Source organism: Gymnoscopelus microlampas (genome assembly GCF_963454915.1).
Source record: "Gymnoscopelus microlampas genome assembly, chromosome: 3".
Lineage (NCBI taxonomy): Eukaryota > Metazoa > Chordata > Actinopteri > Myctophiformes > Myctophidae > Gymnoscopelus > Gymnoscopelus microlampas.
The window spans coordinates 20,199,398-20,225,437 of record NC_139940.1 but is presented as its reverse complement, the minus strand read 5'-3'; the positions used below and the strand labels follow the sequence as shown (position 1 = coordinate 20,225,437).

Genomic DNA, 26,040 nt, shown 5'->3' with positions numbered 1-26,040 from the left:
GGAAATGACTTAAGTTCTGAAAAGGGAGCTGAATGGAATTGCACAGTAATGACACCACGAATGGAGGAAGTAGTTAGTTATACATACTGTATTGTCAGTACTTGGTACAATATTCGCCAAAAAGTTTACTTTGTAAATGTCTTGCTTTGAAAGCCAGCTATATATGCAATTCTCTGGAAGCCTTTAACTGTTAAATTAATGTCCTACATTTACTGTCCCTGTACAGACTGGCTGAGTTTGCCAGGTCAGTTTTCTTCCACTCCTGTCATCACAGCCTTGAATATGGTCAATATTGGGTGGGGTTGACTTAGCTTTTCAAACACTGGTTTAAAAAATGTATAACATTTATTGTTTAGAAGAATGGCAAAATATAACACTGGTACTGTTTTTTTACATCATTTACATCATTTTTAATCATATGTTGCCCTGTGTTTATTTTTTCTGTAGATTGACATAGCCACGGGGAAGGCAGGGCACCAGCCTCACGTGCCATGGTGCAATGTTAACGGCATTGATTGTGCCCCTACTGCCACCACTGTAAACAGTTTATGTGGGGCATTCTGTCATTTCCAAAATGAATGCATCAATATAGCCCTAGTGCACTGGTGGGGACCTGTTTCAATTAGAAACACTTACTAATGCACTGGTGGGGACCTATTTCAAATAGAAACACTTACTCACTAAGAAAAGAGCACTCCTCTGAGGTCTTTGTCAGGATGAGTGGCATACCCAGGTCTGTGTCAGTCACAACCACAAACTATTGAAGCCATTTACATACAAATAGTATGGAATATGAAAACCATGTCTGGTGGTCATTGTCATATGATTCACAAGATCATTTGTACCCAATATGGTAGGGGGAAAAATATATGTTTCTGCAACAAACAGTGACATTTGTAGTATGCATGGTGCCCCTATGGGTGTAGTTGAAATAGCCTTTGTCTCTGTGTTTGTTGCACACATCATATGCAAATATTATGCAGTGTGTTTGTCGATATCTGTGTCTGTACACCTAATCTTGGACACCGCTGGACTGATTGGCATGAACCTTTGCATGCATACTTCTAGTAGGCCAAAGAATAACCTCCAACCCCAACACACACAGGTATAGAATCGAAGGAGAGGCTGAATCTCATTCACTATTTACTTAACGAATCCCAAACGTTCTCCAGGCCACCTATTTGTAGGCTACTTTAACAGGAAACACATTTTTTTTAGTAAATTTAATGAAACATTTCAAAAACTGAAAAGGGCACTCGTGACCCAGAGACTAAAATGGCAGGGACGCTTGACCCCTCTAACCCCCCAAGCCCCCCCTGCACACCACTGCAAACCAACATTACACTTTGCCGTGATTCGTCACGCTCTATATCTCTAATGTCATGTATAATCTAGGCTATTCATAGACTGCTAGCATTATGCTTTGTGCACGTGTCGAAGTGTCCGTCCCCGGGCGCTGTTAAAAATAGTAGCCCACTGCTCCTAATAGTTAGGATTGGGAAATGCAGACGATGAATTCCAGATATGTGCAAATGTACTTGGCACATGATACACCAACAACAACTAAAGGGACACAATAATACAAATATTTATGATAATGATTTTAATAATGCGATGCGATGTAAATACGTTTTTCCTCTTTGCTCCCGAGCAAAAGACAATAGAAGGGTTGCCAACGGATGTCTGACATAAATACACAGCCTTGATTGAATCAACTATTACCAGGCTTTCATACCATGGCATGTACTGTAGATATGGTGGCATCTGTATTCTGATTCTGTAGATGGCAACAAGCAGTTAGCAACAATGCCAAGAAAAGGGGATTTATTTCTTGTAAATGGGATCAGATATTGTGTCAACTGGACGAGATAGTGTAGTTAAATCTACAGAGGAGCAGCAGAGTATGAAATGGGACATGACTCATTGATTGCCACACAAGAAAACTATTGATCACAAAAGGCCTGTGGGATGAGTGGCTATCATAGCACCAGTGATGGGGAGAATCTAACCATGGTATCTGTTTTCAATCCCCCACATCTGTATACAGTAAAAGAAGTAACTCATTAGATCAGCAGCACAATTCATTGTTAATGCATCTTTATCTTGTAGGGTAGACAAAGATCATAATTTTTTAAAACACCATTGAATTGAACATCTGGAAACTGTAATGTTGCTTACATTCACAACAAATGCAAACACTCTGGTGGCCCACTAGCCCCGTTTGGAACCTCACTTGGTTCCAAACGGGGCTAGTGGCCCACCAGGTACAATTCAGTGTAAGTATGTCAAGGCAAGCATTTTGTCTGACATTCCTGTCAGTTGGAAAATCCTACACATACTGTTTATAAGCTATACAGGACTTTGACTGTGCCATGCGTGCTTGAGGTGGAAGTCCACATTACAACCTCATTACCATGAGGCTATGATTTAAATGTATTGATGGTGCTGCGGGTATTGACTGTCTCTTGTCAGTGTAGTGTTGGCACTCTTCCCTCTACAGCTCGGTTGTCCCCATTCTGTTTCTAGCAACAGCGTACAGAGGCGGGTCATCGAGGTTCAGGTGATGTGCAGGGACAAAAGTTGGAGGGCGGCAACGATTTCGGAACATTTTGGTGATCACGTCACGGCTGTATGACCAAAGGAGATTTGAATCATCGGCAGTCTATCCACGCTGCTGCAAGGTAAATGGAAATGACTACTTCATTGATCTCGGTCATTAATATAAATGTTGCCTGCCAGGGCCATGGCTTTATTAGGGCAAAGCAGGGGCAGTGACGAGGTGTTCATGGGGAACCACTGGCCAACACAGGATTTAAACTATGGCTGTGATGTGACTTACATCTTCATACTTTATTTGCAAATATGCTCAGGACGCAGAGAACATTTACATTAAGTGTCCTCACTAATGTTTTATTATTCCTGATGAGTGGTAAGTTAAATTATTAAGATAAATTCCATATTTACATAAAAGCTGCATGTTTATGGATTTTAATTTCATATTACATTTTTGTGTTGTTTATTACTTAACTTCACCAGCTACCTTTACTTTGTACTTGCTTTTTTCAAGTTTTCTACATAAAAGATCAACAGACTTCTTAATATCAATTTTTCATACATGAAAAAATATGCTTGCTTGTTTTAGCCACCTGCTTGACACAACTCAGCATTATGGAGACAATCTGTTTCTTGATATCGCATTAATAACTTGCGACTAATTTCTTTTCCTTTCTGCCAGCCACTGTAACAATGGCCGAGTGAAGATGGGTGACTGGAACTTCCTCGGGGGGATATTAGAGGAGGTGCACATCCACTCCACCATGGTGGGTAAAATATGGTTAACAATACTCTTCATCTTCCGCATGCTGGTCCTGGGGGTGGCCGCAGAGGACGTGTGGAATGATGAACAGGCCGACTTCATCTGCAACACAGAGCAGCCCGGGTGCCGCAATGTGTGCTATGACCTGGCTTTCCCCATCTCGCTCATCCGCTACTGGGTGCTGCAGGTCATCTTTGTGTCCTCTCCCTCGCTGGTTTATATGGGCCATGCACTGTACCGGCTCCGGGCCATGGAGAAGGAGCGGCAGAAGAAGAAGGTGCTTCTGCGGCGAGAGCTGGAGCTGGTGCACGTTGAGCTGGTTGAGGCGAGGAGGAGGATTGAGAGGGAAATGAAGCAGGTTGACCAGGCTAAGCTGAACAAAGCTCCCCTAAGGGGCTCCCTGCTGAGGACCTATGTGGCTCACATCGTCACACGCTCTGCCGTGGAAGTGGCATTCATGACGGGCCAGTACCTCCTTTATGGCTTCCAACTCTACCCGCTCTTCAAGTGTGAACGGGAGCCCTGCCCCAATGCGGTGGACTGCTACATCTCCAGGCCCACGGAAAAAAGTGTTTTCATGGTGTTCATGCAGTGCATCGCTGGGGTTTCCCTCTTCCTAAACATCTTGGAGATCACGCACCTGGGCTACAAGAAGATTAAAAAGGGCATCTTGGACTATTACCCCCACCTACGAGAGGAAAGAGATGAGCTTGACGACTACTATGCCAACAAGTGCAAAAAAGAATCTGTGGTGCAACTGGGCAGCGGCACAACTCGGAAGGCAACGATTGCCTCCGCACCCAGTGGTTACAACCTCTTGATGGAGAGGGCGCCTGAAGTGAATGTGTACCCAAATATTATCAATCCCTCATCTTTTTTACCTCTGCAGGGTGAGCTGGCCAATCAACAGATCTTAGATGATGCTTTGGATGGAGCTCACAGTCCCATGGAGCGCAACTGCAACTCAAACAACACTAGTAGTAGTGAGCCACGCTCACCTCCTTGTGACTCAAAGAGCCCTCCCAAGCAGTTGGAGGCAGAAGACTTCCCACACCTCCCCCTGCGCAGTGAGGAGGGTAACAAGGTGGATGACAGAGTGATCCTAGACTCACCAAAACCTCCAAAATCTTATGCCTCTGCTTATCCTACACTGCCGGTATGTGCGGTAAGGAGACCTTGGAGGGGACACGCCTCTTCCAACTGCTCCACAGTATTGGAGGGCAAGAGCTCTGACACAGATTCATATGGGTGCATAAAGGCCAGTGGTGGATATCCTGCTGGTCGCACCCAGTCCAAACCAGATGCCAAACATCAAAGTGAGCCCTCCTCCCCAGAGCCACTGGACTCTAGCTCAGGATCAAGGCATAGCCCTAGACCACCCTCTTCCAACTGCCAAACATCCATGGCAAGTCTCTCAAGCAGCAGGCGACCCACAGATTTGCAAATTTGAATACTGATGGAAGATCTTTTGACTTATAGGATTACATTGTTGCTTCACAGAAACATATGCAACAGGACTGGTAGTTTAAATGGCTATTAATATATTACGATTTTCACTTTTCAGTTCAACAGCACTTAAGAAGCTTCACTTCTCCTTATGGTGACAGGTCATGAGTTCAGACATTTGGGGTACAGTACACTCATCGTTACAGATACTAATTAAAGCATAGCAGTTTACTGGATGTTTTCATTGCATACAGCAATGGAAACCTCTGACATTTACTATAAATGAGGGACAATGGAGGTCTCTTCCCACAAAACTGCACTGCAGTGAACCATGTATATTTTGTATGCTTTTAAACTAATGTATTTTCTAATAAACCTCTTTTGTATTGTGACTGACTACATATATTATGAAAAAAAGCATGGTCAAACAAAGTCATCACCCCATTCTGTTGTACATTGACTACATTGAAGTGGTTTCCCTAGCTTTTTGCTTTAAGAACCACTTCACCCATTTTCAACCTCATATTTGGTCCTCACTCATGCTCATTAAATAGTACCATGTTGTACTCACGCTCTCTCTGAGGAGGGCTATGGACAGTTCAGTGAGTTCATTTCAAACAATTCTTTAAAATTAATATAAAAACAAAGGCTTCGATTTCAATTAATCAACTTTCCAGGAAGAGAATTGGCTGTAGTTAATAGCTTGGAATTCCCATCAATGTCATTGGTAGGCAGGTTTCTGAACTGTCCACAGCCCAACATTTGAGACAAACTGTAGACAGAAATTGTGCCATCTTATGAGCATCAGTGAGGACCAATTATATGAAGGCAAGGTTTAAAATGGTTCTCCTTTTTCATTCATGCAAAGTGTAGTCTGACAGAAATATTATCTATAAATGTGCTGACAGTGCTGGCTGATATTAGACCTCTAGAAAGACATTGGCAATTAACAACTGTTCTCTCAACATCACAAGAATGTTTGCCCAATTATGATTGAAGCTTCTCATATTTACCCTTTCTAAATTCTCATGAGAAATGTTGTCAAGGAGGGATTATAATTACAAGTTCTACAGAGAAAGGATAGCTTAAACAAAATTGTTACCCATTTATTTTCTTGGCAATATCAGACATGAAATGTTTTGATTCAGCCCCATGTACTATGTCTTAACCATAGTATGTCTTAAACAGGGTTCGTCATGCAAAGAAAAGCCTCAAAACACAACATAAGGAAAACAATATTTTTTTTATATAAATTATATACAAAATAAGTTAAATCCTAAGAAGAGGTATATAAAAAACCCATAGCATTCAGCATGAAACTAAACAGAGGAACATGACCAAAATTTACGATAAAGAGAACACTGTCTGCGCTCATTCTGCGGCTCCATCCTCTGATTTTGGTTCGTAGCGCTGAAGCTAGGGAAATGGGAATAAAGTCAAATGTCAGGACCAGGTATTGAGATGTCACTTGAAATGATGTACAACTTGTAAAGATACAGCACCATATAGCTGCGGTCAGGTAGAAACCTTGCATTTCTGAATTTAAACTTTTAATGTTTTTCCGTAAATTAGTGCCCTACTTCATCATAATACAGTCCTGAGTGTCACCCAAAAGTAGCAAAAATAGCCAATCTACAAGCTCACGAGTTGCGACGTGTTCTTGTGAGCTTGTAGATCAGGTATTTTTGAAACATTTTTAAAGTTAGAAGATCGGTCAAAGTTTTAGTCTTGTGACTAAATAACTAAGTTGGAACACAGGTTCTTTTTTTTATCCATTTCCTGAAAAGTAATGCTTTTGGAGATATGACGTTTCTTTCCACCCGACAGCAATGATATCTTTATGAAATAAGGAGAAGTTGTACCCTTGTCTTGAGGTCTTTGTTCTCCTCTACCAGAAGTGCACACCTCTGCCTCAACTCATTTACTTCCTGCTGAAGAGCTTCAGTGTCTTCACAATCCTGACCGGCTACACCGAGGCGCTGCTTCAGAAACCTGGGCGGGAGTTGGTTAAGGAATCTACAAAGGCAGGGGTCTTCAACAGGGGGTCCGGGACCCCTAGGGGGTCCTCAGAGTTACAACAGTCTGCCAAATCTTTGGGTGATATGATTATTATTATTTTTTTACCTTAACCACTTGAACCCTAGCATCTCTTTTCTGAGGGGAACTTTAGCCAAAAATAGCAGATCTACAAGCTCACAACGCCTCGCGCTGCGAGGCGTTGTGAGCTTGTAGATCTGCTATTTTTGGCAAAGAGGTATAGGTGTAGAGGGGAAAAAAGAGCAGACCAAGTAAACAAAAACAGTTTAATCTGAAACCCAAGTTATACTATAGAGGGGGTCCCTGCTTCATCCCTCTCTCAGCTAGGGGGTCCTTGGCCTGAAAACGTTGAAGACCCCTGTACAAAGGGCAATTTGCAATAACTATTCCTATCACAAACTGAATATGAATGTACAATGACAGGCCTTAGCTAGAATGCAACATTTACAAGACCTCCCTCTTATTGTGGCGTATCGGGCAAGACACTTTCTGCTCTAACGGGCATTGGATGGGAGGTGGGGGAGGCAAGATTTGTTTCCTAGCTTTAGAAAGGATACTCCATTGCATTGCTTGGCTTCTCGTTCTGTTCATACAGTGACACCATCACTGAAGGAGAAGGAAAAGAAAAAACATACAACAGTCACGACACAAAGTTTCAAAACATTTAGTCCACCCAGTGGTGGAAAAGGTACTCACATTGTTTACTTAGGTAAAAGTATCAATACTGCAATGTAGAAACACTCTGTTACAAGTACAAGTTTTGCAATGAAAATGTACTTGAGTAAAAGTACAAAAGTACTGGCATCAAAATAAACTGAAAGTATTAAAAGTACTCATTGTGCAGAATGTCCCCTTTCACAAGTTATCATATCTCTAAAATGTATTGAAATCTTTTGAAAATAGCAGATCTACAAGCTCACAGCATGTGGCATTGCAAGCTTGTAGATTTGGCTATTTTCAAACTTTGTCAAAGTTAAAATAGGGCTGAAGTGGTTAATGTATGTTTTGTAATGGTAATCAAAATCTTCAAAGGAACTAGTAAATGAAGTTTTCAAATAATTGTAGTGGAGTGAAAGTACAATATTTGTCTCTGAGATGTAGTGGAGTAGAAGTAAAAGTATAGAAAGGTACAATACTTGAGTACATGTACTTAGTGACTTTTTCCACCTCTGGTTTTACCGGTATTGTAATTGTTGTCTACAAGAAAAAACAGAATGAGTAGCCTGAACTTGAACTGCAGACCACAATGCAAGTTCATACTACTCATTCAGCCTTTTCTTGTATTGCAATTCATAGAGCATGAGCAAAATGGTAGATACTTTGAAAACTAAATGGACCATACATACCACTGGTAAGAGTGTCCATGACACCTGCTTTCTCCAAATACCTCCGGAACTGTTCCCTTTTCGAGTCTGAAGCCTGTGTGGGAAGAAAACAAAACCAGTGATGCAACCACCAACTGTAACAAAGTTTACTTACTACTTCACAGAAATATTCTGTGCAGTAAAACACAGACAGAGTAGAAAAAAATGGTACCATGGTACCAGAGTATTAGTGAGGACCAATTATATGAAGATAGGTTGACAATCGGTGAAGTCGTCCTTTAATATATAGGGCTGAAGTGGGTAATGTGTGTTTTGTAATAATAATCAAAATCTACAAAGTAACTAAAGTTTTCAAATGATAGTAGAGCAAAAGTACAATATTTGCCTCTGAGATGTAGTGGAGTAGAAGTAAAAGTACTGAAATTGTAAATACTCCAGTTAAGTAAAAAAAAAAGTACAGTACCCAAGTACAGTACTTCAGTAAATGTACTTAGTGACTTTACACAACTAGTAAAACTCCACTTTACAACGTGATGAATCTTGGGCTGTGTGGTAGCTTCCACCTTACAACAACCACTGGATAATAATTATCAACAACCACAGGATAATTATTATTAAAAACATAAGCAAACAACTAAATAAGCCAAATGTACAAAGTTGATAGTTTGTTGGAATTGTTTTAGATGGTTTCCACTGCCAATTGGCACTGAAAACCAACTAAAACAATTCCAACAAACTGAGTTATTCAGAAAAACACATGGCTAGACATTAAAGCCACGAGGCTGCAGGTGATACAGGTGACAGGTTGCAATTAGGGAACGTTAGCTTAGCTTAACATGTGAGATTTTAACATGTGATTTGAGTTTAGTTGGAAATAGTTACGTTATCAGCGAAACAGAAAAGTACTTACTCTGTAATGTGCCATAATGGTGTCGAGCTTACTTCTTTGTTGCCACAGCAATAGTTACGGTTCAAACTAACTCACTAAAAGCAACGCTCAACAGCTGCGTCCAAACGTATAAATTGAGACGAACTGTCGCCAGATGCATGCAGTTGTAGTTTATTTATTGTCTATTCCTCCTTCGTCCCTTCCAGCAGTGTTGCCAGGTTGTGCGAGAGAAGTAAGCAACCAGGTCTATGAAAACAAGCCCAAGAGAAACACAGTTAGGCTACATGAGCCCTTGCTAATTGAAAACAGCCGATCTACAAGCTCACAACGCCTCGCGATGCGACGCGTTGTGAGCTTGTAGATCTGCTATTTTCCAAAAAAACCCGACATTTTGAAAAATTTGGAATATTTTTTGAAACATTTCAACAAATCTTGAATGGGGGGTCTATGGCACAAATACATATTAATATGGGTGTCCTTGACATGAAAATGTTTGAGAACCACTGGTTTTAACAACATTAGGAAACAAGCCCAAATTAAGCAACTACACTTTAGAAACAAGCCCAAAAAACGCAACTCGCAAGTACCAATATTTACAAGCAACATTAAAGAAAAACAAGCAAGCACAAGTCGCTTATAATAAGCAGATATGGCAACCATGCTGCCCTCCCAGCTGCATAAAGTCTTGAATAATAAGCTACCATCGCACCGGAAATAGACAGTCTCTGTTTTCAAAAATAAAATCACTGTAGAAAACCGTCGCTTCGGTATTACATTATGTAAGGAAGTGGAAAACTTTTATTTTGAAAGCAAAATCAGTCAATTTCCAGTGGAACTGTATCTTCTTTTGAAACACATAGCTGGCTTTGCGCAACGTAGGTCACTCTATTCTATTGACTTTTAGTTCTAGTCACAAATGAAATGAGTTGGGAAAACTTGGAACGAGTTCATTAATCTGACTCTTATCACTGTGTTTGTTACTCAGGTGACTCCCCCCCCCCCCTCCTTCGATCAAAACATGCAAAACAAGTCTGAGTACTAGTCAGGTGACATCTAATGTTGCCATATCCTGTGAGAGTAATAAGCAACCAGGTCTATGAAAACAAGCCCAAAAGAAGCAAGTATGGGCCACACGAGCACTTTAAAACTATATATACATGGCTGTTTGAAAATAGACGATCTACAAGCTACAAGCTTGTAGATCTGCTATTTTCAACAGAATCTTGAAAAAAGAAACATTTCGGGGAAAAAAATCCAAAATGTGGAATTGTTGTTAGAATTTATATTCTAACAACACAAATCTGGTACGGGGGTCCCTGGAACAAAATATTCTCAGATGGGGGTCCGCAGACAATTACATATTAATTTGAGGGTCCTTGACTTGAAAATGTTTGAGAAACACTGGTTTAAACAACATTGGGAAACAAGCCCAAATAAGCAACTACACTTTAGAAACAAGCCCAAAAAAACGGAACTACCAATATTTACAAGCAACTTTACAGAAAAACAAGCCCAAAGTAGCTTATAATAAGCGGACGTGGCAACGCTGGTGACAGCGAAAAGCCCGAGTAGATTGACAGCCAAACCGTCCAATCATTACATGCAGTGTAATCAGGACGTCCAGTCAATGCCAGAGGGTGGGTTCACAGTTTTTTTTTTTTTTCACGAAGCCCAAAGGAAACGTGTGACCAGACCACTACGCTCTGTTTCTGCGACTAGCTTAGACAGGACACAGAGATATTACTGATAAAAAGCTGGATTATTCGTTGAATTCCTGGTGCCAAACTTGTGTTTTGGCATAAAAGCACAGCAGTGTGATACAACAAGACCAGTGAGGGGGGGACAGAGGGGTTAGGAAGCGACCAGGGGTGTCGTTTAGTCAGGTCAAAATGTCGATTCAGTACGAGGTGGAACCGCTGGCTGACAGCTACGGGGTGGCGGACTCGTTCCCCAAAGATTTCGGCTACGGAGAAGAAGAGGCCGACGACATAGAAGACAACCCGTCGCCCTCTGACAGCAAGCCGAGGATCCTGCTGATGGGTCTGCGGAGAAGTGGCAAGTCGTCCATACAGAAGGTAGGGGGGGGACCAGCTGTACATTTACAGTAGCTGCGCCTTCCTCTGGTCAGGTTCATGCAAGTGATGTTAGCTAGTTGGCTAAAGCTGCTACTTTTGTCATTTTATCTAGCAAAGTTTAGTCATATTAGAACAGAAAACGTGGTATATGTATGTTGTTAACCTGGCTTGTAGCTTCAAACTCATAATATATACTGTGTACGTACTACGTTCGTAGGTGGGTAGTTAACGTGCAACTTTAGCTCTTGATAATCATGAATTTGGATTGATTAATTGAATACTTTATTAACAGTCTGCCGCAAAACAGAAACTACATTCTGTTACAACAATACAAAAGGATTGCTAAAAGGATTAAACCCAAGAAAGAACTATGGCCTGTTTCCATTGGGGTCCTGTGTATTCAATTCATCAAACAATGATTAACTAGGTGACAGATGCTCCAGTGTATCTTAGTGATTTCCTAGGTGGGCATATTATGGCACCTAGCTGTGTGGAGAATAACTTGCCTGCTGTTTCTTAAAAGCAACGAAGGCATTTTACATAATACAACAACTCTAAAATGATTGCTCTCTCATGACAAGCCCACCACGCCTTCTCATTCTGCAAGTCATAATATTTTGGATATACGCCATGGTCACTATAAACTACTACTACAGCTATTTGGACGCTATTTACAGCCCCATGTCATTATTTTTGGTTACCTTTACTACTCATAAAAGGTTAGTCTGCTCAAAACTGGTATTTATATCCTCAGGTTGGCCACTTTTAGACTGGCACTGTAGTTGAATAATTGATCATGAGCAGCACTCGTGTGTTATTATGGGAGATATTTTATTATTCATGTTAGACTTAACAGAGGACAGTGTTTCACCTTGAGATACAAGAAGGAAATGGTAAGGTGGCACATAGGCTGACAACAACAACAAAGGCCTGTCCTGCAAATATTGTCTAGTAATAGAACAGGCAGTACAGGCTGGTAGATGCTCACACACACAGCAAAATGTGTAAATCCATTGGTCCTTTAGTCCAGTTCTCCTGTAAGCTTCAAGAATGGACTGCGAAACATGTGACTTGGCTTTTTGCTGTTTCAGTCGATGGTGATCCCAGTGGGCCAAATGACAACTATAAATGGAAGTGCCTGCCTTGCTGCTTCAAACAACAATCTAGCACTCCGGTTTTGTTTAACACCAAATTAATTAAATTTCATTTTGGTCAGTAAATATACAATATGCAATCATGCTGTGCACCACACTGCTTGAAAGTACATAGTTATAGAAGTTGTATATACCGTGTATACTGTAGAGAATGATATGAGAGTGATATGCGTAGTTGTTTCAACATACAGTACATTCCCTAAGTTCTGTATGTGAGGTCTTAATTTATGTCACTATGCACTGCCACTCAAACTGAACATTTTGTCGATACAGTTGCTATTTCCATGCCAACAATTTTGACCAAGAAAATCACTGAAATTCTCTCTAAGAATTTCTTATTCTTATTGTAGGTGGTGTTCCACAAAATGTCTCCCAACGAGACCTTGTTCCTGGAGAGCACAAACAAGATCTACAAGGACGATATCTCCAGCAGCTCCTTTGTCAACTTCCAAATCTGGGACTTCCCTGGCCAGGTGGACTTCTTTGATCCCACATTCGACTATGAGATGATCTTCAGAGGGACGGGGGCCTTGATATTTGTCATCGATGCTCAGGTGAAGGAAGAACCCAATTGATATAGCCTATGGAGACTCGCTCACAAGCTAGTCTCCATAGGCACCTAGATTTCTGTTCAAACCACATATTTTAAGATTTTGTTTATCTAATTTGTATTTCTTTGTGGTATGTCATGTTTGCCAATGTCCATGTCATAATGTAGCCATATTAATGTTTATGTCTTACTTGTTGTCTCCAGTGTCAACACACTAAATGGTGAAAGTGTCTAAATCGTTAATGCTAAGAATCACTCTTACATTAGGCGGCATTCACTAAGCTACTAACCCACTAGTGTTGAAGAAGAGCTAAAGTTAACTGGACTGACCTTATACCACACGAGTATGAGGTGTCACAGATATTCTACAGAGACCACATGCATTACTTAAAATGTAAATGTCTGCAACCGTAGTGGCTGTTGCCATAATATAATAAAGAGCTGATGTGATTGGAAGGCTTATTAGTGATCAGAGATTGACCTTGTCAATGTGTTGCAGTCATAGGTCACAGGGTGTTATTCTGTTTTTGTTTCAGCCTCTGCATTTCTTTTTTCTTTTCTTTTTTTGCTTTGACATTGTGGGTGATAGTGGAGTAATGGATTTCCTCATAACTGGTTTGACATAACCACGGATGTGAATGTTAAGCCAGTTGCAGTTATTGTGCACAAGCCTCATGAGAAATAGTCTGGATTGTTCTGCTCACTTTGGCATGGTTTGTGCTGTGGTGGAGCAATTCTGTCTAGAATGTTGGCTGTTTTCAAATAAGTGTTAAGGAGTTGTTCTCCAATCTCCTTGAGAACCAGGTCACAGATTGTGGATGGCCGCAGCAGTTTGTAACAGTTCGATTGCTATACATATATAAAACTGCCTGATTGTAAACATTATGGACACTACAGCAGAACTAAAGTGTGTAAATGACCACAAGGTTGTAGAATGATTATATGAAAGTGGCCTTTTAGAAACCCATTTCTTCTTTTGCATAATTCAAATATTAATTGAATTAGGTTGGCAGTTTTTGTCTAGAAAACCATCACCACAACGTCACCATACATAAGATAAGAGTAGGTGTCACTAGCTCAATGCTTCAGGATGAAACATCACTTGTTAGAACAAAAAGTTCTTATAAATAATACTACATATTTGTAGTTCTTACAATATATTTTATTGGCAAACAAGAAAGAATAAAAGAAAAAATATATGAAAGACTTTTGATTTGCAACCCAATGTTATTATTATCTCAGTAGAGGTTATCCTTGTTTCACTGTTGAAAACTTGTGTTTATGATGGCTAATCAGCTAAATGCCATTTCCTCTCCCAGGATGACTACGTGGAGGCGTTGGGCAGGCTCCACCTCACTGTGTCCCGGGCCTACAGGGTGAACCCAGACATCAACTTTGAGGTATTCATTCACAAAGTGGATGGCCTCTCAGATGACCACAAGATAGAGACGCAGAGAGACATCCACCAGAGAGCCAACGACGATCTGGCAGACGCTACCTTAGAGAAGCTACACCTCAGGTACATATAAGTAGACCTGTCACAATTATTACATGATTGCCTAATCACAATTATTTGAGATAATCGCAATTATTTTGCGGCAATAGCAGATCTACAAGCTCACAAAGTGTCGCGATGTAGATCGGCTATTTCCACCATTTTTAAAAAATATGTCAGTCATTTCTTTGTATATTTAAGTTGACTTATGTTGAATCCCTCTTAATCCAAAGGAAAAATAATGACCAGCAAGTTTGCAGATGGTTTATTTTCCCTCAGACAGCTGCAACTGACATTGATTTCCACGGATTATTACACAAATACACACACTAAAATCATTTAGTCATGTCCACTCCACCCACCAGAAAAAGTTCCATGCACACACAATGTCATTGTCATGCTGCACATAGTAGAATATGGTGACTGATATGCATACCACTTTTAGACATAGCTGCTTGAGTTCTTTATCGTTTTGCTTGTTTAGGTCTACCGGTATTCTCCCAGTCACTGATCATTACATACATATCCACAATATGAGTAAACGTAAACATCCTCTACTAACCTCTAACTTGGTTTAGTGGCTTCTGCTTATTCTGTTTGAAAGACTGTAAATACTAAATATCACTTTTATTACGCAAGTACTGTGCTGAATGAAAGTGGAATGTAACACCAAGTCCAGGTTTCTTTTACATTTCCTGTAAAAGATGTGAAATGATATTGATACTGCAAAGTCGACTTCCTCTTCTCCTGTAAGAAAGGCAACCACTAAAATGAGACCCACTCATTACTCGCTGGATTGGGGTCCCGTAAGTGCTTGCGGTTCATACGCAACACATTTGTTTTGCTCTAACATATGTCTGTGAGTGTAGCCATAATACCATTAAAGAACCATACCTGTGGTATTGCACTGTCTAGCCAGTTGACCATGACACACAATCTATTTGACTTCATTGGCAACCATTTTCCAAAGCATACTGTAGTTTGTTTTTATAAACATTTTTATTTTTGAAGGAAGCCACTGAGAAGGGGTGGTATTAAACAAAATTCAAACATAACTTTATATACTGTGGTAAAAAATACCCTATGCCTTCTGTGTATTATTAACTCGAAATGCGTTAATGTATGTCCATGATATGAAACGCGTCGTTTCACAAATCATGTGTGTCCGATGATGCGAGACAATGTGCCCGATAACGTGTTTGACATCACGGGTGTAGACTTCATCATTTTTGCAGGAGAAATACACAGTAGACATGGGGTGTTTTTTTTCTTGTCACACTACCTGTTTATCACTTCTCATCAGAACAATGGGATTCAGGTTCACAATCGGCACTATTTCCCATTCATGGAGACATTGTCTTGTGTATGTACAGTATGGTATTTGGCCAAAGCTGTGAATAAACAGTATGGAATGCATTGATGCTGGCATGGTCCTTTTAATAACTTGCACTGTCAATGTGTGTGAGACATGTTGCATTGCTCTGTGGGGTGACTGGGGTCCACCACATGGTTGGAGTACTCTTAAGGACTTGCTGTGAGATTCCTCATTGCGTTCCTAATGAAGATTCCCCATGCCATGTGCTCCAGAAACCAGGCTTGTTGTGAATGTGATTAGGACTTAGTTGTTCAGGCATTCATCAATTTTGCCACCTATCGTCTATTGTGCTGTAGGCAAATATTTGTTTCCCCTAAAACCCCCCCCAAAAAACCCTAAAAACTCTAGTGTTGTCACGGGGTGGGCATGTTATGGAGAACCGAAGTCTGTCCACATCACTGGGGGGATAGCTAGAGGCCGCTATCCCCCTGGGTCACAGTATTTTTTTCTATTCAAAATCCAGTAGATTGCATCATATAAGAACTAGGCCTGTCACAATTATTACATAATCGTCTAATCAATTCCATGTTAAAAAATGTAATATTTTCAAAAAATGTCAAAAATAGTGGAAATAGCAGCTCAAAACGCGTTTCGTAATCGTGACAGCCCTAATAAGAACTGTGTTCCAAAAATAAACAAATCAACCCTGCGATAGACTGACTGTTATTCGGTTGGCCCAGGCGTAGAATGAGTAAAAAGAAATTGGGGTAGACTACCTATTCCTAAGCTGTACACCGTTTTTGTTCTCTGCTGGTGGTTTACTGTAGAGGATTAGAGAGCTGTGCTGACATCCCAGCATTATGTTTTATGCGAGGTTGGATTGCAGTTTTTTCTGGCCAGACAGCCAGATCAATCCCAGATTTATAGTGGTGGTTGGAGAGAGAGACTTGTTCCTCTGATGTATTGCTCTTATGGGCCTTCTTTGGTGCAAAGTTGTGTCCCTGCCATCTGTGCTCTGGAAGTTCATTTTGCTAAAGTTGCTGTCTCCCCTTGTGTTTCATCTCTTTCATATAATGTGTCTGTCCAAAGAACAAAAGCAATATAGCCATACCATGTACAGTATGGAGTTTTGCTTCACGCTTTTGACAAGAACAGCAACCCAAATCAAAAACAAAACCTGACACTTCTCGTAACATGACGTCCATATTTTGGGCATGTCGAACTTGTCAAAAGTGATCAAACATTGTCAGAAATTGTGAAAATATGCTAGCAGATCTACAAGCTCACAAGCTTATGAGCTTGTAGATGGGCTATTTTAGCTATTCATAGTAGGGCAAAGTACATGGGGCTTATGTGGTTAAAGCCTTGTCCACGTGAAAAAGAAATGTGCTGAAATGCTGACTGGCGAACCTCTGGACTACAATGAAGTTGCTGCCAGTCATGTGACGTCCGTTTTATCAGTTTCTTTTAGATATGAATATTTGAGGAACTGCAAAGGGTCTTATGACTGGATTTCCACTATCAGATGATTCAATGTCTGTTTACTTCCCTCTGCTCTCTGCTCCCATTCAGCTTCTACTTAACAAGTATCTATGACCACTCCATTTTTGAGGCCTTCAGCAAAGTGGTCCAGAAACTCATCCCTCAGCTTCCCACACTGGAGAACCTCCTAAACATCTTCATCTCTGTGAGTAAAATTCACCTTCTTCATTTTGTAATGACATTAAGTTGAATAACTCTTCCTTTCTTTTACTTCTGTTGTGACACGGCTTATCATTCATCGTTAACCTTGAACAGCTTCCCTTCTGTTTTGTTTAATAGGCATCACAGTTATGTGATAATCTGAATTGTGTACCCTTAAGGGTGTATGTGGTTTCTCTTCAGAATTAAATGAACACAAAGGATTTTACTGTGATAGTAGTTGTATAACAATCATTTAATAATGCATGAGCTTTTGTAAATAAAACATGGTGTTTTGGATGAATCTGTGCAGAATTTTTAACATACACACACAGACAAAACAATTCATTTTTAAAACCTCCACTGTTAATAGGACCCAAAACATAGGAACGTTTTTTCTCAAGCAGATCTTGGCAGAACAGTACTTACAAATCACTCCGTCTTGGCTTTATGTTTCCTGGTGTACCGTGGAGTTCGGGGAACAGATAGACATAGCTACATACTAGTCACTGATGTGTAACGCTAAGCTGACTTTGAAATACTTCCTTGCCCTCATTTCTGGTATCTATTGTGTAACCCTACCTATCAGGTAACTCCTCCAAGCAAGTTAAAACTAATCTGAAAATTCTTTGCAGATGCTTATCAGGCTTATTGTGTCCAAATGCAGATTATATCATACATACTCTTTTAAAACCAAATCCCTCTTTCCTTGTCCCACCTCTCCACTTTCTGTATCATATCTGTCTTCTCTGGTCTCCTCTTTTAATCTCTCCATCCTAGAATTCGGGGATAGAGAAGGCCTTTCTGTTTGATGTAGTCAGTAAGATATACATTGCAACAGACAGCTCTCCTGTAGACATGCAGTCCTATGAACTCTGCTGCGACATGATCGACGTGGTCATCGACGTGTCCTGCATCTATGGGTGAGTCTGTTCCTCTGAACGTCTACATTCTCATAATTTCATTATATTACATTTTCTTATGGGGACCAATATGAGCAAAGCAGCCAGTGATGGATTTGTCTCATGGGAAAACACATTTTATTGAAACACCTAAAGTATGAATATATCACAATTCAGATGTCTTTGATTATGTGACACATTTTCACACTCTACTATGAGTTATTTTTAATACTTACTGCACAAATTGTCAAGTTGCTGCCACAGGTGTTTTCTTAAGTGACGACATCCCGTGTCTATGCAATCAATGCAATTATTTTGCTTAATTTATACTCTGTTGTAAAACAACTGAGTTCTCTCGGTTCAACCTCTCTGCTGAGCACACATGCGTGTGCGCTCACAGACACACACAAAGACACAACCACACACACAGACTACACACAGACTACAGCAGGTCGGAGGTCGGGACGGGTCAAGGTTAGAGGTTGGAAATGTAGATGCATAGCGAATTACTTGTTAATCAGTTCAGACTCAAACCTTGTCGATGCACAGACAGTAAAACAAATGGTGATTCTTCCCCGATAGAGTATTGAGTTTATTTGTCACGATAGTGTGTTTAATATGTCCTTTTGGAATAAAATACATGTCTGACGTAGGAAGCTAGCAAAATCACTGAAGGTATTCGGTCATATGCATCAGATCAGACCTTTACATTCTAAAGAGCTTTATTGATTTGCACCTGGATGTAATGGTAGTTGACTTGTCTGCCCATCCTTTATAATATTAATAATTCATGTTAATCCCAGAATCAAATGAAAATCAATTGCCCTGGCCAACATCAGAAAGCACATACCGAACCTTAACAAATGAACATTATGTGGTGTCTGTTGTATGTTTGTGTCATGCCATCTCAGTCTGAAGGAGGATGGCAGTGGCAGTGCCTATGACAAGGAGTCCATGGCCATCATCAAGCTCAACAACACCACTGTGCTGTACCTGAAAGAGGTCACCAAGTTCTTGGCCCTCGTTTGCATCCTCCGAGAAGAAAGCTTTGAGCGCAAAGGTGAGTTGTATATTATTTATTTTTCTTCTTCTCTTTTATTATTATTATTATTATTATTATTATATTATTATACATTTATAACCCTATTATTATATATTACTTTTACCTGTATGGCTAGAACAGGAACTTCCCTTTTCAGCATATGGGTGCAAGTTATTTTTTTCAACAATATGTTTATTTATTTTTCTTTTTTTCACAAAGTATTTCAACATTCAATTACAAATACAATAAAAAGACAAAAGACATTTACAATAAACCATACAAAACAATCAATGAGAAAAAAAACAAAAAACAAAAGAAAAACATACAATACAATGACATCAGCACTACTCCTCTCCAGATTCTTCCATTAAATGTGGCAGATTATTGTTTTCCATATATATGGGTGCAAGTTAAACTGAAATCGTATACCCAACCATGATATACTGTAATTGCTGGTTCACACAATTAAAAACCACTTGGGAGGCAATGCAAAAGACACAGTCCGCAACAAAATCAATATGTTCCGTTATCTTTCTATAAAGAGAAGAGCAAGCTGAGAGAGATGCTCCTTGTAGAGTGCAGGTAGGCCTGTCTTTTAAGTAGTAGGTCAGGCTGAATACTGCCTATCAAATAAGTACTCTGTACACATTTTAAAGAGTGAACTAGTGATGGAAAAAAAAATCAAACTGTTAATAACATTTATTCTGTATGTTGTTATTTTATAAACAAACTATATTTTTTAGAAGAGTGCCTGGGTTGTTGGTCATGTGTGCCTGGTTCCCATTGAAGCTCCTATTACCAAACATAATAATGTAAATGGCCATGATCTGAACAACATGACTTACCCATTGTCTCCGAGTCTGGCCATTCATAAAGTTAACCAATTCCACTTTGGTTTGTACAGTTGTCTTGAAATACTTTACGTGTGAAAACAATGTTTGGGTCTATATGTGCCAAATCACTTTGAGGTTAGGGGTACTACAAATGCTATTATTATTATTCCTTTTTTCAATGTGTTCACTCAAATCTCATGACAATGACAGGGGTTTTTTATGTTTTTGGCAGGGTTGCATGACCATTTTCTACAATGGTCCAGAATTGTTCATCCATGTTTGTTGCAAACAAACTCAATGTAGAGTTTATTCATGATAATGGATTGACAGCAGCCATATTTTTTATGAACTCTTTGGTGTCCACATTTTGTTTTAAAATACAAAATGACTATCCTTTTTTGTCAGCGCTGGTATGGCAGACTTTAATGATTTAAAAGCAAAAGAAAATAATTCAGTTACTGAAATTAACTATCATATTTTTTTTTAAATAAAATTCTATCTTAGGTATTTGTGTAATAACTTGGCTTCAAACAATAGCAATTCAAGTGAGAATTTCATTCAAATTGACCTTGTTTTGACTTCATCAGTCAGAGGCTGGTGGCAAAGGTTTGAGAACCACTGTACTCAGTCATATACGCATTAAGTATTTGCATATTATTCTATTCTATTGCCTCTTCATGATTAGTGTAGTATAATATAATGTTTTCATGGACATGGGTTGTCTATTTGGAAACAAAACAAAACTTACCTCAGACAAAATATTTAGTGGATCTGAAAACTAACCTATTTGTTTTCCTTGCCTGCATCCGTGACCCCACCCTGCCTCAGGCTTGATAGACTACAACTTCCACTGTTTCCGGAAGGCCATACACGAGGTGTTCGAAGTGGGCGTCTCCACGCAGCGCCTGGCGGGCCCACAGCCACCTGGCACGCCCTGCACCAAGGCTGTGGCACTGAACGGCACGCCGCGCAACACTGTCTAGACACACTGGGGAGAATAAAGGGAGAGAGAGAGAGAGACTGAGAGTGGTTTGAGGAAAAGATAGATGGAAGACAGGGGCTAGGGAGCCTGCGGTTGAGAGACTAATGGATTGGGGCTCAGCAGCGCGCCAATCACATTCCCTTGCTCCCAGCACCTTAAAAATCACTGAAAGATGACTAGAGCTGAGAGTAGGAGCAGTACTGGAGCACGTGAGGCGGCAGTCCTCTCGAACTAGGATGGAAGGGAAACTCAAAACGCTTGTTTTGGGCGAATGCAAGGCATTGAGGCACACCGTTCGCTGCAAAGACAAAGTGAAAGTGCACCTTGACCCAGATACACCACAAAGACGGTATAAGGTGTTCAGGACCTTTTCCTGGCTTTCCTATTAGCGTCCAGAGGAAGTGTGACGATGGCTATGTCCTTTAACTGCTGGTCCTAATTTTGTGAATTATGAAAATGGGGAAAAAAGAGAACCTTTTATTGTAAACCCTGTACTTTGGACAAGCTGCCTGTTTGGGGGCTCAGTATAGTCATGTAACCACCCCCACTCTGTGCAAAGATGGTGGATGAGAAATGCTAGTCCAAGCCCCCACAGTTCAGAGATGGCCTTATGTAGATAAAGCTTGATTGATGCGCAAGCTTTTTCTCACTACTACTCACCTCACCTGAATGCTGCCCAAAACTCACCTCTAAAGGGAAACACCGGTTCCTAAAATGGAGTGAAGAGGGAATTACAGTGTCCACCGGTTCTTCTTGATGTGTGTGTGTGTGTGTGTGTGTGCGTACGTACGTGTGTGCGTGCGTGCGTGCGTGCGTGTGTGTGTGTGTGTGTGTGTGTGTGTGTGTGTGTGTGCGCGTATGTGTGCGTGTGCACATCTGTTAAGGGAAGGAAAGGTTTTCATAATGAGCTCCATAGAAAAGTGAAAACCATTACAGAGGTCTCACTTCATGCATTTATGCTACATTAGTACTGCAGTGATTCTTTCCTCAATGTTATACACTCAAATCAATTAAACAAACTAATGTCAAACCATTCCTTTTACTTTCCAGTGGCAGAAAAGAGAGCAAAAGTGTTGGCAATAGTTGAGTGGACAGTAAAAAAAAACTATGAATTCATCTGTATCCACCGGCAAAGGATGTGTGTTGAAACTTTGTATGATGCTGAAGCATAGCAAATAAATATTAAAAACGTTTTTTTAGGTAATGAACAAAGAAAAACTACAACATTTAGAATCTTAAAAGGAGACATTTGTAAGTTAAAATGCAGCAAGTGGGTAAGATAAAGAATAATTGTCATCTGATGAGTGAAGGCTTATTTCCTGCCAGCTTACAATAGTGTCCTAGTCATGAGGGAAATGGGTTCACTCCATTTGTTGGACTGAAGACCGATGACGGTCGTCTGTGACGGTGCCACATGCCGAAAATAGCCGATCTACAAGTTCACAGCGTGACACTGTTGTATGACAGTATAAATGATGCATTAGAATTTGGGATACTACTTGGTTAAGCACCATTGAAGAGGGATGATGATGATGATATGAATGAAGCACACATCTTCAGGGCACTATCTCAGTTGTGCCCAGAGGCATTCATTTAATTCTTAAGTTGCGTTGCTCTAATCACAGGGATTCACAAGAATTGACAGCGCACAGCAGTGTCCAGTACCCATTCCAAGCATGCACACGTCATCCAGCTCTATCGCTCTCAAACACAACACACTTTGTTCAATGTATTAAAAGACGGCACAGCAAAAGATATACAGCTCTAAAACCTTGTTGATTTAAGGACAAAACTAAGGGATAGAAACGATTGACGCCAAATAAAATGTCCCCTAAAAATAGTACAAATATACATGCTTGCATGGTCCCAAACTGAATTAAATTCAAATGCATGCAACAACAAAATACATTAATATAATATGTATACTTGTAAACCATGTAACTTGCCAACATCTGATTGGCCCCCCAACACCAGTCCAGATCTCAGAGGTCTATTGTAGATCAGCTATATTATTTGAAAAAGTGGTGCGGGTAAGGGGTTGACTCTTGAGAGTGTACAAATAGACCCGTAATGGCTCCTGAGTTAATTCTACACTTTGGATTGTACTTTGAAGAAAGCAGGAGAAAAGAGAGGCGAGAGACCAAATTTAATTACGATTGCCATTACAATAATGTCATATTCCCATGCCTGTAGTTCTGGTCTGGTTTGATTTGGATCATGATGCATATCTTGGGACTCAGGCTGGTTTAATCTGAGACTTACTGTCAGTAACATGGGACAATGTAACACTTGCACATCAAAACCATGGTGGGTGGGTGGTTGGTTGGTTGGTTGATTGATTGGTTGATTGATGTATTATGACGCTATACTGTGTGAAATAAAGGAACATTTTAATTTTGACTGTTAATGGTTAATGATTGTAGTGACAGCATGCCAGATCTGTCTGCCTTTCATCAATTGATCGGAGATTTAAGAGACTAAAGATTAGCTACAGTATTTGAAACTTCCCAAACTGTTTTGTTTTCAAATAATTGACTTCAGAATTTAAGGGCTAAAGCTCATTGAGAGTGCAAAGTGCTTGGTTATGAATGTACATGCATGCCGTAACTTTAATTTGTTGCATATGATTAAGAGTAAAATTACCTGCATGTTAAGTTAATAAGCAGGGTGAGAAGGGTTTTAAAATAAGTGGCGGCACTTTGAAGATTCTTTCACTTATCTGTTGCAAGCCTTAGAATAAACACTAGATGGTGCCATAGGACTATAACAATGTTTTCTTCATAATGTGGCGTACATCTTTACCTCTCTAACCTCCATTACTGTTTTAATACTTGTTAAATTCACGGTAAGCATGTGCTATTTGATTAACCTTTTATAGAGCTTGTTACAGCCTGTTAAAGTTGGCCTATAAATGCCAACAGCTAGCTGCCATACACAGGAGTAGACGTGATCTTTGATGTATTAGACCTACAAACTCAGGATAACAATGGATTGCTCAGTAGTGACAAAACAGAGGGTTTGGCTCATCAGCAAAGAAGTCAATGATAACAGCTCCCTGTTGTTTTCTATGACTTAATATATGGAACACCGTCTTGGTTTCATGTTTAGCCGTTACTAATTTGCCATAAAACACTATTTTCAACAATGCTACAATATGAAACCACACGCACTCTTAATTGCCAATTGTCTAGAGTTTGTTGTGGCTCATGTGTCATTATAATGAGCGAGCAGGGAGGGGAAACATTCAGGAGAGAGCGAGAAAAAAAAAACCTCACCGGTTTAGTGCACAGAAAAAAAAAACGCTACTGAATAGCTTCGGCATGCAAGTTATTCACCAGTTAAGTTAAATAAGCCTCACAGCTACTGTCACGACCCATTATGTGGGGTGTAGGCAAGACAGCTAAACACCACTTCCACACAATTTAGATGCAATAAAATACTGACAGCTTTTTTATCCACTTCATTAAGCCCCTAATTTCTTATAAAAATCTCCCGCATTAATCCTGGCGATGGCTTCCCTGCGGTTCTTTAAGCTCTCTTCCAACCTTAGCCGCCTTGCTTTGATGCTTACTCAAATAGGCGCTAATTTGAGATAAATTATGCATCCGCATGTACCCATGCCAAGGAATATAAAGTGTGACACTCTGAAAGATGGTGAATTAAAGCAAAGTGTGATGTCTCGACAGAATATAATGGCAAGATAGGTTAGACCTGTCAACCTGATGGTGTGTTGATCTGGAAGTCACTTCATACTCAGTGAAAGGACGGGATGGGCCGGGTCATTTTTGGGGTTTTCTGAAGGTCATTTGGGTACAGACAGAGTAAAGTTTTTGGTACAACAACCCACATATTTTTTTTGTTTATATTGAAGTAACCACTTACACTCAGAAACTATTCTCCACCCTAGTGTTTGTAGTCCCAATTCCCAGTGGCAGTGTGCCAACCACATCAGTAAGAGTTGTGGATGTAAAGGATCCATTGTACTCCCTACTAGGGCTGGGCGATATGGACAAAAACAAATATCAGGATAAATTTGACCAAATACCTCGATATCAATATTGTGACGATAATATCAATTCTGTTTTCAATTTCTTTCAAAAATAGCTGATCTACAAGCTCACAACGTGTTGTAATCTTTGGACATTTTTGACAATTGTTTGAAATATATACAATAAGGGCTAAGTATTTGAAACCAGGAAATTACGATATTATGACATCCAAAAATACTAGAATATATCTAGTCTCATATCGATATATTGCCCAGCCCACACCTTACCACAAGGTGGGAAGCTCGTATCCAGCTTGAACATATGAAGTGCATTTCAATTTTACATTTTTGTTTCTGAGAGTGGGCGGTCCACTCTGTATTTAGTCTTTACTGAGACGGATTTGTCGGAAGGTAGAAAGGCAGGCGGGGGAAATCGTAAACAACATTATTAACAAAACAAGGACATTACTGACTCTCAAAAAACACTGCAAAAATCCTGAGCAATACAACTCTTGAGAATCTTAAAAGGGTAAAGTCTTGACAGAGGTACTGTAGTACATACAGTTGGATCGTCCAGTATCCTTTCAGTCATACCCTTATGCTTTATTCATTTTATGGAAAGAAAAATAAGTTTGAAAAGGGAAAACAAAGTCATCATATTCAACAGTAATTTCAATACTCTGGAAATGCTGGTATATTATTATGATACATTGTACCTGGGCCATTAGATATCCTGTCAGCCATGCAGTGTCTATATTCAGTCTCTAGATGGAGATGTTGTCTGCTTCTTAACCGTAATCCCTCACTGTCCCCCTGACTCCTCTGCTCTAAAATCTCTGCTTCACATTAGTGGACAACAGGCAAACAAACACACACACACACACACACACACACACACACACACACACACACACACACACACACACACACACACACACACACACACACACACACACACACAGACACAGACACAGACACAGACACAGACAGACAGACAGACACCTCTATCGA

The 26,040-nt window shown here is 40.1% G+C and overlaps 3 protein-coding genes across 3 annotated transcripts; 2 read left to right on the top strand and 1 right to left on the bottom strand.

The window, feature by feature from the left end:
* Positions 1 to 2,631: 2,631 nt before the first annotated feature.
* Positions 2,632 to 4,868, top strand: gja9a (gap junction protein alpha 9a; the record flags this gene model as incomplete). Its single annotated transcript, XM_084051912.1, has 2 exons — positions 2,632 to 2,681; positions 3,236 to 4,868. 2 exons carry the CDS (start codon positions 2,632 to 2,634, stop codon positions 4,764 to 4,766), a joined length of 1,581 nt encoding a protein of 526 aa, XP_083908038.1. The 3' UTR covers positions 4,767 to 4,868.
* Positions 4,869 to 5,986: 1,118 nt separating this feature from the next.
* On the bottom strand, positions 5,987 to 9,206 carry LOC311042110 (c-Myc-binding protein-like). Its single transcript, XM_084052669.1, has 5 exons — positions 9,035 to 9,206; positions 8,146 to 8,218; positions 7,357 to 7,405; positions 6,625 to 6,754; positions 5,987 to 6,178 (listed from the first exon to the last, which is right to left on the bottom strand). The coding sequence occupies exons 1-5, from the start codon at positions 9,047 to 9,049 to the stop codon at positions 6,134 to 6,136; spliced, it is 312 nt and encodes a 103-aa protein (XP_083908795.1). The 5' UTR covers positions 9,050 to 9,206; the 3' UTR covers positions 5,987 to 6,133.
* Positions 9,207 to 10,710: 1,504 nt separating this feature from the next.
* Positions 10,711 to 23,441, top strand: rragca (Ras-related GTP binding Ca). Its single transcript, XM_084047856.1, has 7 exons — positions 10,711 to 11,088; positions 12,593 to 12,796; positions 14,112 to 14,311; positions 17,175 to 17,289; positions 18,063 to 18,205; positions 19,096 to 19,244; positions 20,888 to 23,441. Exons 1-7 carry the CDS (start codon positions 10,903 to 10,905, stop codon positions 21,040 to 21,042), a joined length of 1,152 nt encoding a protein of 383 aa, XP_083903982.1. The 5' UTR covers positions 10,711 to 10,902; the 3' UTR covers positions 21,043 to 23,441.
* Positions 23,442 to 26,040: the final 2,599 nt, after the last annotated feature.

Bases quoted from the DNA above. Each gene is read 5' to 3' on its own strand.
- rragca (XM_084047856.1), top strand. From the start codon at position 10,903: ATGTCGATTCAGTACGAGGTGGAACCGCTGGCTGACAGCTACGGGGTG. The intron at 12,797-14,111 runs GTGAAGGAAGAA...TTCCTCTCCCAG, and splicing joins TATTTGTCATCGATGCTCAG to GATGACTACGTGGAGGCGTT. The intron at 18,206-19,095 runs GTGAGTCTGTTC...ATGCCATCTCAG, and splicing joins GACGTGTCCTGCATCTATGG to TCTGAAGGAGGATGGCAGTG.
- LOC311042110 (XM_084052669.1), bottom strand. The intron at 6,755-7,356 runs GTATCCTTTCTA...ACTCCCGCCCAG, and splicing joins AAGCCAAGCAATGCAATGGA to GTTTCTGAAGCAGCGCCTCG. The intron at 6,179-6,624 runs GTACAACTTCTC...CCATTTCCCTAG, and splicing joins ACAAAGACCTCAAGACAAGG to CTTCAGCGCTACGAACCAAA.